The following is a 16,455-nucleotide window of genomic DNA, read 5'->3' as shown; positions in this document are numbered from 1 at the left end:
GACACTAAACGCACACAAGTTAATTCAAAGACAAACTAAAAAAAAAACACTGTGTCTGTTCTGGCAAGACACACTTACACCCAGTAGGTAATTTGTCTCTCTGAAGAGACTCGGACTTTGGAAATATAAGAAGGCCATTAGAGAAGGTAGTAACTTCAGTTACCTCAAAGCAAATGGACCAAAATAAATGTCATTTCTGCTATGCATCCTACAAGCTGTGCGTCTGAACCTTTGTAGTAGTAAACAGTACCTCAGTAAAGACATTCACAGCAACATTAATGACTCAAGTGGAGTTATAGTCCTCCATGATCATGAGTTACATTAACTGCATGTCTAGGAAATAATTCACAAATAGTAAATATTCATGCAGTAATCCATGTTTATTAAAACTTTAAAATTGTATTGTGAACAACTTCATTCATATTTGGCAACTACAACTTGTACTTCAAACAGTTACTGTAAGTAAAATGTCCATAGGAAAGAGCCATTTTTGAAAGTATGGTTTTATCTCGAAACAGTAATAAATAGATTGATCCCAATTGTTATAATAACTACCTCTGCAGGGCTGCTGAGAATACTGAGAGGGTGTTATGGCATCATAGTCCAGTGGTCACAGTTTGAGGCTGGTGGTTCCCTCTATGGTTGGTTGGTTCCCAGTTCTACCGTCTCTCTCCATGGTCCTCCTCCACCCAGGCCACTATCTTCCCCTCCCAGCCAGGCACCAGGGCTCCATCCTGGAACACCTGAGAACACCAATCAGAACCAGACATGCATGCTCTTATAATATAAACTATGACATATACAGGGACAGACAGTCTCTGAACACATACACTACATGACCAAAAGTATGTGCACACCTGCTCGTCAAACATCTCATTCCAAAATCATGGGCATTAATATGGAGTTGGTCCCCCCTTTGCTTCTATAACAGCCTCCACTCTTCTGGGAAGGCTTTCCACTAGATGTTGGAACATTGCTGCGGGGACTTGCTTCCATTCAGCCACAAGAGCATTAGTGAGGTCGGGCACTGATGTTGGGCGATTAGGCCTGGCTCGCAGTCGGCGTTCCAAGTCATCCCAAAGGTGTTCGATGGGGTTGAGGGTCAGAGCTCTGTGCAGGCCAGTCAAGTTCTTCCACACCGATCTCGACAAACCATTTCTATATGGACCTCGCTTTGTGCACGGGGTCATTGTCATGCTGAAACAGGAAAGGGTCTTCCCCAAACTGTTGCCACAAAGTTGGAAGCACAGAATCGTCTAGAATGTCATTGTATGCTGTAGCGTTAAGATTTCAATTCACTGGAACTAAGAGGCCTAGCCTGAAACATTATTCCTCCTCCAACAAACTTTACAGTTGGCACTATGCATTCGACAAGTAGCGTTCTCCTGGCATCCGCCAAACCCAAATTCGTCCGTCAGACTGCCAGATGGTGAAGCGTGATTCATCACTCCAGAGAACGCGTTTCCACTGCTCCAGAGTCGAATGGCGGCGAGCTTTACACCACTCCAGCTGACACTTGGCATTGTGCGTGGTGATCTTAGGCTTGTGTGCGGTTACTCGGCCATGGAAACCCATTTTATGAAGCTCCCGACAAACAGTTATTGTGCTGAGGTTGCTTCCAGAGGCAGTTTGGAACTCGGTAGTGAGTGTTGCAACCAAGGACAGATGATTTTTACACGCTTCAGCACTCGGTGGTCCCGTTCTGTGAGCTTGTGTTGCCTACCACTTCGCGGCTGAGCCGCACTTACATAACAGCACTTACAGTTGACTGAGGCAGCTCTAGCAGGGCAGAAATTTGACCAACTGACTTGTTGGAAAGGTGGCATCCTATGACGGTGCCACGTTGAAAGTCACTAAGCTCTTCAGTAAGGCCATTCTACTGCCAATGTTTGTCTATGGAGATTGCATGGTTGTGTGCTCGATTTTACACAGCTGTCAGCAACGGGTGTGGCTAAAATAGCCGAATCCACTAGTTTGAAGGGATGTCCATATACTTTTGTATATAAAGTTTATAAACCTTTATAGAGAATCCTCATCTCTATGATTTTAAAATAGTTACTGGGTTTTGGAACTATTGCCAATTCCAAGTGTTTCATTATTTCATTTTGGTCATTCAGTCATTTCCCCCTCAGTGGTAACAGTTAACCCTATCCAAATGTAAACCCAAAGCTGTAATCCAAAACATGCCTACCTCCTCCTTCACAGTCCCAAACTCTGGGTCGAGGGCTTTGAAGTGGTACCTGAAGCTGCCCTGGCGGTCCACCGCTGCCTTGAAGTCTCTCAGAGTCACCTCCCCCAGCCTAACAGCACAGCACAGTCTCACTGTCAGATGGCATCATGGTACACTGATCTGTGCAGAGACACAGACATGCACATTCCCTCACAATGCTACAGCACATAGACACACCACACACACACCAATGATACACATGCATGCATTCAATACCCTAACAATGTACACATGTACTAACACATACATTCCATCCACAACTTACAGGCAGCACGCAACCATACAACACAAAGATACACATGCAATGGACATCATCAAGATCCAAAGAGGGATTCTGGATTTGTACCTTTTGGAGATGTTGACCAGGAAAGGAGTGAGTGAGCGATCAGTGAAGTAGAGCACTTTAGTGGAGACTGTGGAGTCCAGGCCAGGGCTACTGTGAGAGTGAGCTATTTCTGAAAACAAATAAAAACATATACACTACCAGTCAAAAGTTTTAGAACACCTACTCATTCAAGGGTTTTTCTTTATTTTTACTATTTTCTACATTGTAGAATAATAGTGAAGACATCAAAACTATGAAATAACACATATGGAATCATGTAATAACCAAAAAAGTGTTAGATAAATTCAAATATATTTTATATTTGAGATTCCTCAAAATAGCCACCCTTTGCCTTGATGACAGCTTTGCACACTCTTTGCATTCTCTAAACCAGCTTCACCTGGAATGCTTTTCCAACAGTCTTGAAGGAGTTCCCACATATGCTGAGCACTTGTTAGCTGCTTTTCCTTCACTCTATGGTCCGACTCATCCCAAACCATCTCAATTTGGTTGAGGTCGGGGGATTGTGGAAGCCAGGTCATCTGATGCAGCACTCCATCACTCTCCTTCTTGATAAAATAGCCCTTACACAGCCTGGAGGTGTGTTGGGTCATTGTCCTGTTGAAAAACAAATGATAGTCCCAGTAAGCCCAACCAGATGGGATGGCGTATCGCTGTAGAATGCTGTGGTAGCCATGCTGGTTACGTGTGCCTTGAATTCTAAATAAATCACAGACAGTGTCACCAGCAAAGCACCCCCACACCATAACACCTCCTCCTCCATGCTTTACGGTGGGAAATACACATGCGGAGATCATCCGTTCACCCACACCGTGTCTCACAAAGACACAGCGGTTGGAACAAAAATCTCCAATTTGGACAAATTTCCACCGGTCTAATGTCCATTGCTCGTGTTTCTTGGCCCAAGCAAGTCTCTTCTTCTTATTGGTGTCCTGTAGTAGTGGTTTTTTTGTAGCAATTCGACCATGAAGGCCTGATTCACACAGTCTCCTCTGAACAGTTGATGTTGAGATGTGTCTGTTACTTGAACTTAATTAATTAACTTTTAAGAAGGCACACCTGTTAATTTAAATGCATTCCAGGTGACTACCTCATGAAGGTGGTTGAGAGAATCCCAAGAGTGTGCAAAGCTGTCATCAAGGCAAGGGTGGCTATTTGAAGAATCTCAAATATATTTTTATCTGTTTAACACTTTTTTGGTTACTACATGATTCCATGTGTTATTTCATGGTTTTGATGTCTTCACTATTCTACATTGTAGAAAATAGTAAAAATAAAGAAAAACCCTTGAATGAGTAGGGGTTCTAAAGCTTTTGACCGGTAGTATAGGTTCGCTTACTGGCTACAGCTTAAAGATAGGATTGATTGATTGATTTTATTTGCCAATTAAAAAACATATACACACCATACATACATAAAGATTACAAATTAACATGCCAGGGATATCACAAGAAAGTCAGACATTTCCATGGTGCTAAAACATTACATTACATAGATAGAGACATGAAAAATGTTGATCATTAGCCAGCTTTTGACATTCTTTTTAAATGAAGTTATGGTTTTGATTTGATTTATTAGGATCCCCCATTAGCCGACACCAAAGGCGACAGTTAGTCTTACTGGGGTCCGACACATAACGAAAAAGACATTACAGACAAAATACTTTACAATTTGCATACATTCAAAACATGAACATGTAGTGTGTGTGCATCTATCAGTTACACATACAGTACATGTCAGTACATACACACAACAAGTAGGTCACATTGGAAGAGGAGTTGTGCCGTGAAGTGTTGCTTTATTAATTTTTTGAAACCAGGTTTGCTGTTTACTTGCACTATATAAGATGGAAGGGAGTTCCATGCACTCATGGCTCTGTATAATACTGTACGTTTCCTTGAATTTGTTCTGGACCTGGGGACTGTGAAAACCCTGGTGGCATGTCTGGTGGGGTAAGTGTGTGTGTCAGTGCTGTGTGTAAGTTGACTATGTAAACAATTTGGAATTTCCAACACATTCATGTTTCTTACAACAAGAAGTGACGCAGTCAGTCTTTCCTCAACTCTTAGCCAAGAGAGACTGGCATGCATAGTATTAATATTATCCCTCTGATTACAATGAAGAGCAAGACGTGCCGCTCTGTTCTGGGCCAGCTGCAGCTTAACTAGGTCTTTCTTTGCAGCCCTTGACCATATGACTAGACAATAATCAAGATAAGATAAAACTAGAGCCTGCAGGATTTGCTTTGTGGAGTGTGGGGTCAAAAAAGCAGAGCATCTCTTTATTACGGTCAGACCTCTCCCCATCCATTGAATCTATATTTTTTCGACCATGACGGTTTACAATCTAAGGTAACACCAAGTAATTTAGTCTCCTCAACTATGGTCACCATGGCTTTGAGTTTATGTGGTAGTTTGTTCCACTCAACAGCGTCGGTATATAAAAAGGTGTTCTTACCAGATAGACGCTTACATTTAAAACAGGCAATATCAGAGTCTATTGCTCTGGTGTTGTATTGGTAGACATCTCTAATATAAGTCAAATCATTTGATAGGTACCTGAGGGCTAAGTCTTTAATAATTATGTGGACCAGACCAAGTTGGATTAATATTACCCTTTTCTCTACAGATAGCCACCCTAGCTAATTAAAATGCTCAATACCTCCTAACATGTGCTCAATGTAATTTAATTACACAATTATATAAAGTTGCATGAAGAGAATTAGCAAGGTTGTTGAGAACGGCAAAACAAACAGTTTATCTTACTTGAGCTGGGTGGCCATGAGTCCCTGTCTGTGGGGTTGGCTCTTCGTCCTGGTGACTTGTACTGACCCTACAAGAAGACAGAGTCACAGTTACTAAGATAAATGCCAATTCAGTCAGTCACGATGTGCACACGATAAACACATGATTATCACATCAGGTGCATAATTTAACGCTAACAGCATTCACACAGCACCCACCTCTGTGGTCCTCTGTGTATATTGCTGTGTGTGTGTGTGTGTGTGTGTGTGTGTATGTGTGTGTATGTGTGTGTGTGTATGTACCCCTCTGTCCTGCTGCCTGCGGCGTGGGTCGAGTGTGTGTAGGCGGTCCATGAGACTGGCCACCCCTTGCTCCAGTGTGTCCAGGGTGTGATGCTGAGGGTCGTGACCTGAGAAGCCATCCCTCAGACTACGCAGGGCCTCCCTCACCAGCTGCAGTTCCTCCCCCTGCTAACATACACACACATTATGACATAAACCACTAGAACTGGTGGCCAGGCAAATTTGAAGGTTGTTGATCATTTGGCCATGGCCTTTAATCTCCATTAGGTCTCTAGCTCTAGAAAAAGCTATAATGACGACATGAAACATATCTAAAACACACATTTAATCAATCACACACTCCCTCCCACCAACATGTAAACACATGTAGGAAATGTACATAGGTGTACATGACTCACCGCTGTGTGTTGTAAGGCCGGACCAGGGGGTGGGCCCACAGAGTTACTGAACCCACTCTTTTCACTCCTAAATGACTGAAGAAAAACAGATATAATATATCTTACCAACTTTTCAATCTACAACAAATACATGTCATTTACTGTAAGTGTAGTGGAAGCAGTTTGATTATGGTACCATACCCTGTGGCTTCCTTCAGTAGAGTTGTGGCGAGCATCGTCCAGTTTCAATTGCTGTTGCTGAAGTAGTCTATCCTTTTTTCCAAGTTGCTGCTGGTTTTATAGACATATCACTGTGATATCTGTGATACTTTGATACGTTTCAACTACATAATCATATCCAAATGTTAAAGTGTGTTGAAATGGTGAAAATGCACATATTTTCTTATCTTACCTCATATTCACTGAGCAGTTTGTTCCGATCGCTCAACTTCCGTTTGAGCTCTGCCTACAAATGTACAAATATATACTTATATTTGTAATGTGGATGAACAAAACACTTTGTGAATATTTGAATACATAAATAGATAGAGCCATTGAATAAAAAGGTCAAATATTCGTTCTAAATGTCAACGTCTGTATTATCATATCATTTGACTCACGTTCTCCCCCTCCAGTTGCTCTTTGTCCATACTGCACCTCAGTAGCTCCTGCTTCAGCTGCAGCACTGCAGCCTCCTGTACAGACATACGCTGCTGAAGAGCATCCTAATGAGGAAAGGCAGATCAAAGACAATGCTAGAGAGGCCTGTTTGGATACCAAAGAGTAAGGACCCACTAATATGGATCCTTATAAAGCCTAAAACAGAGCACACAACTCTTCTGTAAAGGAACACTGGAGGCTAAAAGGTGCTGCTTCTCTACCCAGAGCTGGCATGAGAACTGAATAAATGCCACTAATCCATGTATAAGTAATGATCCAAACAAACTTAAGAGGGTTTGACTGCAGGTCTTACCTTAATGGCCTGAAGGTGGCGTGCCTCCTGCTTGTGCCTCAGAAGCTCCCTCTGAGAGTACAGAAAGACAGACAGACTCAGAGACATTTCATTAGGAGGGGGAGGTCTTTGATCTTATGGCAGCTCATCCACATTAAGCCCAATTAATTTTACTTACTGTACCTTCAGATCAAGAGCCTCCTCCATGCTTTGGTCCAGACGACTGCGGATTAGAACCTTCAAAGCGATGGGATGAGCGGCAATATGAGAGAATAGAGAAATGTCAGCGCTTATAAAGAGACAGTGGCCTTGCATGAAAACAGGCTAAGCAGATAACATATACTCATTCACGCTTCTACAGTATCTGCGTCTTTTCTGGACTCTAGAGTGACAGTAAAAACATTATAGCATGCCAGGGTCTGACACCGCTACATCACAGTGGGTGGCTGAACATGCCGTATTATGTACAGAGAGGATGGGGGCGGACACAGTACCAGCTGCTGCTCAGAGTTAGCTCTGCTATCCCCGAAGCCCATGGAGACGTCCTGCTCGTCCTCAGGGAGAGAGCCGTGCAGCAGTAGAGCCTGGAGAGAAGAGAGTGATAGACACATACTGTACACATAAGATAAAGCCTACACACCCAGAATACATTTCACAGTATAAACACACACCAGAGAGAAAGAAAGCCTGTCGACCACAACACATGCATGCATAAAAACATGTCAGACACACACACACCGATATGGACGTACGGCCTCTCCTACACCAGAAGGCTGCCAACCTGAACTGGACAGTGAACATAGAGCAAATGCTTGGCTTGGACATGTGCAGGACCCTTTTATGTGATCATCCTCAGTTGGGCAGGGTGGGGTAGAGGTTGGGGGGGGTTTATACCTGACAGGATAGATTAGATCGTGCTAGATTAAGAGCACTCAGCTCCTTGATACCAGATAAAGCTTGAATGATCACAATCTCATTGTATACTTACCTTAGCTGGAGCCTTGGAGGGATACATCTTAAACATACTAAACATAAGTTTAGTTTTTCTTTCTATTAGTTCTAACATTTTCATTTGAAATCAGTTTAGTTTCAGTTAGTTTTCAGTTCCACTTTACTCATTTTTGTTTAATTTAAGTTTCATAAAAACATTTCTATTTCGTTCTTATATAATTTAGTTTTAGTGTTACGGACAGAAAGAAGCCTATGCGTGGGAGGCTAGGAGCCATTTCTGTGTTGTTTAGTGTTTGGGGTTTTTGGGAGGTCACTTCTTGCCACTGTGGGGCAGTAATGCATAAGGAGATGGGTCAGGTTATAGGTTAGGTTAGGTTTAAAGGTAGACTCAGATGACGTAGATGCACCAAGTAAGCAGTAGTAGTGGGTCAATTTCCGCAACAACCAGGAGCACTGAAGCGCGAGGCTAAACTTCTCAGCTGTTTTGGTCCTGTAGCTACCATGTTGTAGCAGCATGAAGCGCAACCGTGCACATGCGCAGGTACTTTGTGTGACTGTGTGAGAGAAAGGTCTTGCATCGTGCTCATCTCAATGGCCGCGTTCGAGCAGATCACTTTTGTTAAGTGTCACCGCCTTTCAAAGTGTGTTGCATCGTGGGGATAAAAATTGCCCGACTTGTGCCTACATGTTGACTGCACGCACTTTACAAAAATCATGTGATCAAAGGTCATGAAGTTTTGACTGCAGTCGACGCAAATTTCTGCCCTTCACCAACTTCCTCCTGCAGCCATTACCTGCATTGTGTGAGGATCTATTGTTAACCTATCATTAGGCTGTTTTTGTTTGACCCACGTGAACGTGACCAAAGACATGAATGAACAAGAACCAATTAGCTGTGATTTATGTGTATAGTAGACATAGTATACACAAACAAATGTGATATTTGAGGCTCTGTCTCACTAATTGATTTTACAATGTTTACACACATTATATTAGGATTTCCGTTTGTGACTGTGTGACATGGGGGTTAGAAACATGTTTCTTTCAACATTATAAAGAAAACCTTTTATAGACAATGGCAACACTGCCATGTTGATCTGAGCCTTCCCACTGGGCACATACTGGTTGAATCAACGTTGTTTCCACGTCATTTCAATGAAATTACGTTAAACCAACGTGAAATAGACGTTGAATTGACGTCTGTGCCCAGTGGGTTGCTGTTGGAAAACCACATTAGTGTCCGACTTTCAGCTGTCGCAGATGCACCTCCCCTGACTTCACTCCTCAACTTTTGTCTACAGTCGGTTGGTTTAGCCTTACCACTCAAACGAGCCAAATATCTGTGGTGCTGCTCGTGGCAAAGTCAGCTCGCTGAGTCTACCTTTAAATTATAAAGTTAATCTCTAACTCAACAGATTCAGAAGCTTGAAAACACCCATTAGAGAAAAAAAAAGCTTGAAAACCCCATTCAATTTTTGCCCCCCAAAAAAGTAAAACTGAACATAATTCATGATGGTTTTTATTTATTTTACTTAGTTTTGGAGTCAAATATAATAGTTTCAGTATAGTTTTAATTTCAAATGGGTTTGTTAATTATTTTATTTCAGTTTACAATTATAAAAAAAAATAAAAAAATCAGTTTTAGTTTACTACAATAACCTTGGTGTGTGTGTGTGTGTTAGTGTGTGTGTATGTGTGCGTGTGTGTGTGTGCGGGAGCATGCATGTGTGAGTGTGTGCGTATGTGTGTGTGTGTGCGGGTGCATGCATGCGTGCGTATGTGTCTGTGTGTGTGAGGAGTCATTAGTTACCTGCAGGCGGAACACCATCCTCCTGGCTTCCTGCATCTCCTTTTCCAGCTGCTCCTGGTGACACTCCAGCTGCTCCTCCCATGATCTCTCCTCCTCTGGCCCACCATGCCCCGGGGTCGGACACAGGCCGCAGAGAGACAACACCTCTTCTGGAGGGCACAGACACACAGACAGATGGACAGCCAGACAAACAGAAGGACAGACAGACAGAGGGAGGGATGGAAAGACAGAGGGATGGACGGATGGATGGACAGACAGATAGATAGACAGACAGACAGAAACAGACCGGGCATGATAAAACGTCATTTTTATAGCAGATAAATCAAATGAAAACAGATTTCAGCACGAGCAAATTGATGTGCAGTCAACCTGTATCAGATTTCCTTTCCGTCAACTCTGATTTGTCATCTCCAGGCTCGGCGTGGTCTTCAGATTGAGCTGAGATAAATGCTTCTTTAGGAGTGTCTGTGGACTGAGCGATGATGTACTCTTCTTTAGGGGAGTGTGCAGGGCTGGCTGAACTGAGGCTGCAACAGATGGTGGGAAAAGACAGGAATAAGGAATAAGTTTGTTTGCTGCTGAGCCAAATATAAAGAAACAGTAAATAAATATTCATGGAAGACATTCTTCTTGAAATTACATATACTGTACATACTGTAAATGCCATCTGGACTGAGCAATATTTCAACAGAATGATACACTGTGAACATACACTCCCTCTGTATTTATTTGTACAGTGAAGCTAAAACTTTTAATATGGCTCTATACCACAGCATTTTGGATTTGAGATCAAATGTTTCATATGCGACGTTCTGTTTTAAAATACACTCAAATAAGAGGCGACATTCTATACAGTGGCCTAATAGTGGCCCAAAATGCTGGAATATAGAGCCAAATTAAAAGTTTCAGCTTCACTGTCCAAATAAATACGGAGGGGGGTGTAAGTTAACACAGAGATGGAATTTGTTTGTTCATTAATTAATTAATTCAACTTAATTGACACAAACATAAGTGACTGTCCAAAATATTAAGTTTTACTTAAATTAAAATGCACTTTACAGGCAACTTCAGACAAATGGGACACATTTGAGTCAAACAACTAACTATTTCCTTTTTCAAACAGTCAGATAGGGGCGGGATTTAGAAACAGTTTTTGTAACAACACATTCTTAGGATTGTTTTTTCCTCCGGAGACATCAGTTCAAAACTAACAATGATTTCAATGTCTCTGAGAGGATGATTTCCTCTTTCAGCATGTACTGAGTCTGTTATGTACTCAGTCTGTTATGTACTCAGTCTGTATGTTATGATGATCTTTGTCTGTGCTGAGTACATTCCCAGCACCCTGAGGTCTGGGCCTCTTGTCATGTTCCCTCTTGTGTGTTTTTTAGAAATGGGATCCAGCCACATGTGTTCTATGACCCCAGGCATTAGATATGGCTCCCAGAGAGGGGATTCCGTGATCCTTTTATTGGTATCTGTGGGAAAACAACCATGCTTCTGTCTGTGTGGTTAAGTCATATGCCAGACAAAGGATAAAATACACCACTATTCAGAGATGGGCAGTATTTATGTTACATGTATTTGAAATATGTATTTCAATTACCTTTGCGTATTTTGTAATTTGTATTTCACTGGCCTAAACTACAGTCCAATGTATTTTGTAGCAAGATACTTCAGAGAGCTGTATTTTGCATTTTCAAAATACAAAATACTTTTAAACAGTCGGACAGACAATTATATAGGGTCTATTTCTTCTAAAATAAGTTGAAATTGAAAAAACGTTTGGGGTTCATACATTTATTTGTTTGATTTACAACTGCACAGGAATATTTCACTGAAATAGTTTGTCTATGATTTTTTTGTGTTTTTTTTGCCTACTTTAAATGTATATTTCTTTATTATATATTATACTTTTCTGTATTATTGACAATGGTATTTTGTATTTTCTTTTCATACATTCTTTAGGGTATTTTATAACAAGATACATTTTGATGTATCTTTGCCTATCTCTACAGTCATTCACATTTTTATTCAAATATGGTCTCGTTCGGGGGTGGAGCTCATTAGAATAATAATAACTAGCATGCTTTGCAAGTGCATTTTGGTCATTTAGCATCCATAGCAACTTATAGTCAGTGCATTCAACTAAAGTAGAAACAGGTAAACAACCACATTATCACAGTCATAGCAAGTAAAACACTTTTTTTTTTTTTACCATTACTGAAAATGTTGTTGAGGTTAAGGGTGTACTTGCAAATGTATTTTGAAAATACAAAATACTTGTATTTTAATTCAATACAATACTTTGCAAAAGTATAATGTATTTTATTTTGATACATTGGTCTTTAGGGTATTTTGTAATTGTATTTTATATTTGTATTTTGTAATTGTTGCCCCTCTCTGCCACTATTCAACCTAAAACCCTTGGGCATAACATGTTGAAAAGGGGAGAGAGACTATCTTTCTTAAGAAAAATGAAAGATGGGTGGATGATGATGGATTGCATTTCTGTAACCATAGCATAATGTTGACATAAGGTAATTAGACTCACATTACAGCCTGTGTGTGAGATTCATGTCTGGTTTAATGTAGTGTTAGGATGGCATCTGTCATTTTTATATCATTGCATGACTGAATATGAGGGCTGCAACTGTATACCTGCCCTGGCTTGATCTGTCCCTTTTGTAATACCATGTAATTACATTGACTTGGGGTTGCTATAGGGAAAGAATACCTACTACACATTGTTTTTACTTTAGGGCAATTACATGGTAAAAGAGTGATGCATATGGTTATATGATTTGTTAACTTTGCAATCTCTGGTTTTTATTTGACATACATTTTAAAGTGAAAGATCTGAGTCTCAGCATCACTCTGTTACCATGGAATTTCCCTTTATCCACCCTTTATCCATTCACTAATACTGTGAACAGAGGGAGATTAGTTAGGGTTAATTGGGTAACAGGACGGTCTGTATGTGCTCTCTTACTGTGCCTCAGCTGTAAATTATTAGTACTGTATGTGGAGGCAGGTACCACATAATGCTTGCTTGGATTGATATGTAATTGAGTTGGTAGGGATGTACTGTCTCGTAGATACAGTATGATGACTTGAATAGAGTTGTGAGAATTAGGTTATACCATTTAGTTATCATATTCAGGAAGTTTGGGACGTTTTCTGTCATAAGGGGCCTACTTTGTTGATTCTACTGAGCTGCTGAGAAACAGGGACAGTAGGTTACATAAACAGAGCCTCTGTGGTCTGGTGGCCATCTTATCTGATTCTACTGAAGTAGTTATCCCTAAGTACTCCCCATTGATGAACACTGCAACTCAATTAAAATAATATTGTAATAAATTGAATGCACCAATTTGTAAGTCGCTCTGGATAAGAACGTCTGCTAAATGATGTAAATGTAAATAAGAACTACAGGCAAAGAAGTATGAAGTACATGCCAACCAATGTTCTGTGTAAGTCTCTCTATCGTGGCACGCCTTTCCTTTGTCCTGGGTGTAGTTTGTTATAGGTACATATTGTAATTTCTGTGGATAACCCTTAAAAGATGTACCCTGCTGATTTGTTGTGCCAACTGAAACAACAACATACAGTAGAGATACCAAGATTAGCCACTGAGATTAGCAAGAGATGAGCTTCACTTCAGCATATCTGGCCTTTGAATGTCTCTTGTAATCCCTTTATATAAAATAAAGTAAATCCTCTTGAAATAATAATATGTTTTTAATTCAAATCTGTCTTCAATTTAACTGAATGTGCATTGCTTTAACTTTTCAATGTTATCTCTGAAAGAGGATCAAATGTACCTGTGGCCTATTTTACAGTATACTGTCATTTTTGTATTTACTGTCAATATATTTGGGGTTGGAAATAAAACCTCCACTATGGTGGGCAAATATTAAACAGAAATTATCCTAATCTCTGGAACTAAATACTGTATAACACTAAAACACCATGTGAGATTGGACATGCTCATATACAGTGTGATGCTAATCAGTCTGATCAAAGTAAATCTGAGATGTGAGCCGATCTGCAAATGGATATCACAGCAATGCCAAACACTGTAGTTTGCCGGCAATGTCACTCATTCATTCACATAAGACTATAGATCCTCTTCCAGACAAACACCTACACGGACGCACAGTATCCATACCAGAGAGGCACACCCACACCTACATTCAGACAAAAGCCAAAAGCGAAAGCCCAGCCCTAAAATTATGTGAACTACTCAATTTCTACAAGCTATCACACTCTGATTAGTTTATCTAACACGTGTAACATAAGATTGATTAGACAAAGAAATGACATCTTCTAAATGACATAGTGCTTGCACTGTATCGAGGTGTCATAGCCACTCCCGTCACTGTAAAGGTAGCATATTACTGTCAAGGCAATGGTCAATGAACAAACACTGCATTTCTATATTACAACCACTGATTGTAACAACGAGAGGGAGAGAGACAGTTATGTTATGTAAATCAAGAGATATTGCATATCATTTGTGAAATCCAACTCTTACCATTTCATCTGTTTGGCTCCCATGCTGGTTAGTTGCACTCTTTACCTCCCATTCAGCCTCTGCCCTGCATGTGGGTGATGCTGCCCTAATCAGTCAGAAACATAGCCCCAAAACAACCCTAGCAGCAGGGGTGGGAGCAGCACTGCCAACACTAACCAGCAGACTGAGCCTCCACGTCGCAGACACTACTGTGTGCAATTTGCAATAACAGCGAACAGCGTGTTCAAATCCTCTCCAGCATATTCCCTAAATAAAGCTACAAATCCTAACCAACAGCCCTGGACTTTTCTCTAAATCACTCCCTGGAAGAACCCAATGGAAATCCAGGCTCAATCCCTCCCAGCCTGTGGCAGAATGGAGAGGATTGGTGTTCAGGCTCACCAGCGGTTTAATTCTGCCTGGTTTTTCAGAACACACTCCTGCTGTGGCTGAGCTCTCCTCCTCCATATATTTTCTCTCTTGCGTTCTCTCACCCTCACCCTATATCTTCGTTCCTCCCTCCTCACTGTTTTTCTCATGCTCAGCCGCACAGGCTTTTTCCCCTGTCCGTTGTTCTTTCAGTGAGCAGCAAGGCTGTCAGACATGGCTCTGTCTGAGTGTTTACCCTCCCCCTCCCACACTCTCTTTCATACCTCCCCCTCCCACACTCTTCCCCTCTCACTAGAGCAGGAGGGGGTCTGTATGTGCTGCTACTGTAGCTGAAATTGGGCATATCTCATTTACATTGTGTTGTTAATCTACAGTATATTCTAAACTAACACTGTGTGGTATGTGGTTTCCAACTGAGCCATTTTTGGCTGATTCTAAATCACAGGTTTGCATGGAGCCATGTCAAACAAGTTGAAGCATGTGTGAGTGGGTAATGATATATTATCTTAGAGTGAGTACCTCAAACAACCAGATAGAGGACACTGGGCCATATAATGCTTAAGCACGGATAATAATAGTATTTTAAAGCTATAATGATAGCATGTGACATCAACTATATGATTTGCATAAATAAGCATACGTTTTCTATTAGATCAAATAATCACAACCTGAGTTCAAATACATTTTATATTTTTTTGTTGTTGATTTTAGACAGATAGGGCACATGCACAACACAATATTACCAGCCTGACCAAAGCTGTGGGAAATTGGGATCATCTTGGTTTGAATAAGGGAGGCAATGAAGACAAAAGGCTTTGTGTGACATGGAATGGTAATGATACGTGTTTACTCTTTTGGGCCCTAGCAGCAGCATCAGGGGGTAGGGATTGAGTTGTTCTTGTAACTAAGTATCATATTTGCCCCATTAAATCAAATCACATTTTTATTTGTCACATAATAATAATAATAATAATAATAATAATAATAATAATAATAATAATAATAATAATATGCCATTTAGCATGCTTTGTAAACAACAGGTGTAGACTTACAGTGAAATGCTTACTTACGGGTCCTTTTCCAACAATGCAGAGTGAAATATAAAAATAATAATAATAGAAAATAGAAATATTGACACAAGGAATAAATACACAGTGAATAACAAAATACAATGACGAGTAAAAATAACATGTCTATATACAGGAAGTACCAGGTAATAACATGGCTATTTTATTTTATTTTTATTTATTTCACCTTTATTTAACCAGGTAAGCCAGTTGAGAACAAGTTCTCATTTACAACTGCGACCTGGACAAGATAAAGCAAAGCAGTGCAATAAAAACAACACAGAGTTACATATGGGGTAAAAAAAAAAAAAAGTAAAAGATACAACAGAAAATATATATACAGTGGTGCAAATGTAGCAAGTTATGGAGGTAAGGCAATAAATAGGCTATAGTGCAAAATAATTACAATAGTATTAACACTGGAATGCTAGATGTGCATGAGATTATGTGCAAATAGAGATACTGGGGTGCAAAAGAGCAAAATAAATAACAATATAGGGATGAGGTAGTTGGGTGGGCTAATTTCAGATGGGCTGTGTACAGGTGCAGTGATCGGTAAGGTGCTCTGACAACTGATGCTTAAAGTTAGTGAGGGAGATAAGAGTCTCCAGCTTCAGAGATTTTTGCAATTCATTCCAGTCATTGGCAGCAGAGAACTGGAAGGAATGGCGGCCAAAGGAGGTGTTGGCTTTGGGAATGACCAGTGAGATATACCTGCTGGAGCGCAGACTACGGGTGGGTGCTGCTATGGTGACCAATGAGCTAAGATA

General features: G+C 40.6%; 1 protein-coding gene across 4 annotated transcripts; it reads right to left on the bottom strand.

Moving 5' to 3' along the window:
- Positions 1 to 356: 356 nt before the first annotated feature.
- Positions 357 to 14,847, bottom strand: LOC311101589 (dixin-A-like). 4 transcript variants are annotated; one of them, XM_084142717.1, is made up of 15 exons: positions 14,250 to 14,847; positions 10,082 to 10,239; positions 9,713 to 9,861; positions 7,446 to 7,535; positions 7,135 to 7,188; positions 6,973 to 7,023; positions 6,620 to 6,724; positions 6,412 to 6,465; positions 6,201 to 6,290; positions 6,021 to 6,095; positions 5,623 to 5,790; positions 5,342 to 5,408; positions 2,577 to 2,685; positions 2,192 to 2,300; positions 357 to 743 (listed from the first exon to the last, which is right to left on the bottom strand). In XM_084142717.1, the coding sequence occupies exons 1-15, from the start codon at positions 14,270 to 14,272 to the stop codon at positions 660 to 662; spliced, it is 1,386 nt and encodes a 461-aa protein (XP_083998843.1). In that variant the 5' UTR covers positions 14,273 to 14,847; the 3' UTR covers positions 357 to 659. The 4 variants fall into 4 exon arrangements, with proteins under 4 accessions (XP_083998843.1, XP_083998845.1, XP_083998844.1 ...); XM_084142719.1 differs by having other exon boundaries at positions 364 to 743; positions 6,201 to 6,287; positions 14,250 to 14,843; XM_084142718.1 differs by having other exon boundaries at positions 364 to 743; positions 5,623 to 5,787; positions 14,250 to 14,797.
- Between the last annotated feature and the right edge of the window lie 1,608 nt (positions 14,848 to 16,455).

The sequence above is a fragment of the Coregonus lavaretus genome, assembly GCF_964263955.1.
Source record: "Coregonus lavaretus genome assembly, chromosome: 26".
Classification (NCBI taxonomy): domain Eukaryota; kingdom Metazoa; phylum Chordata; class Actinopteri; order Salmoniformes; family Salmonidae; genus Coregonus; species Coregonus lavaretus.
The sequence above is the reverse complement of the archived record's forward strand: the minus strand, read 5'-3'. Positions and strand labels throughout refer to the sequence as shown.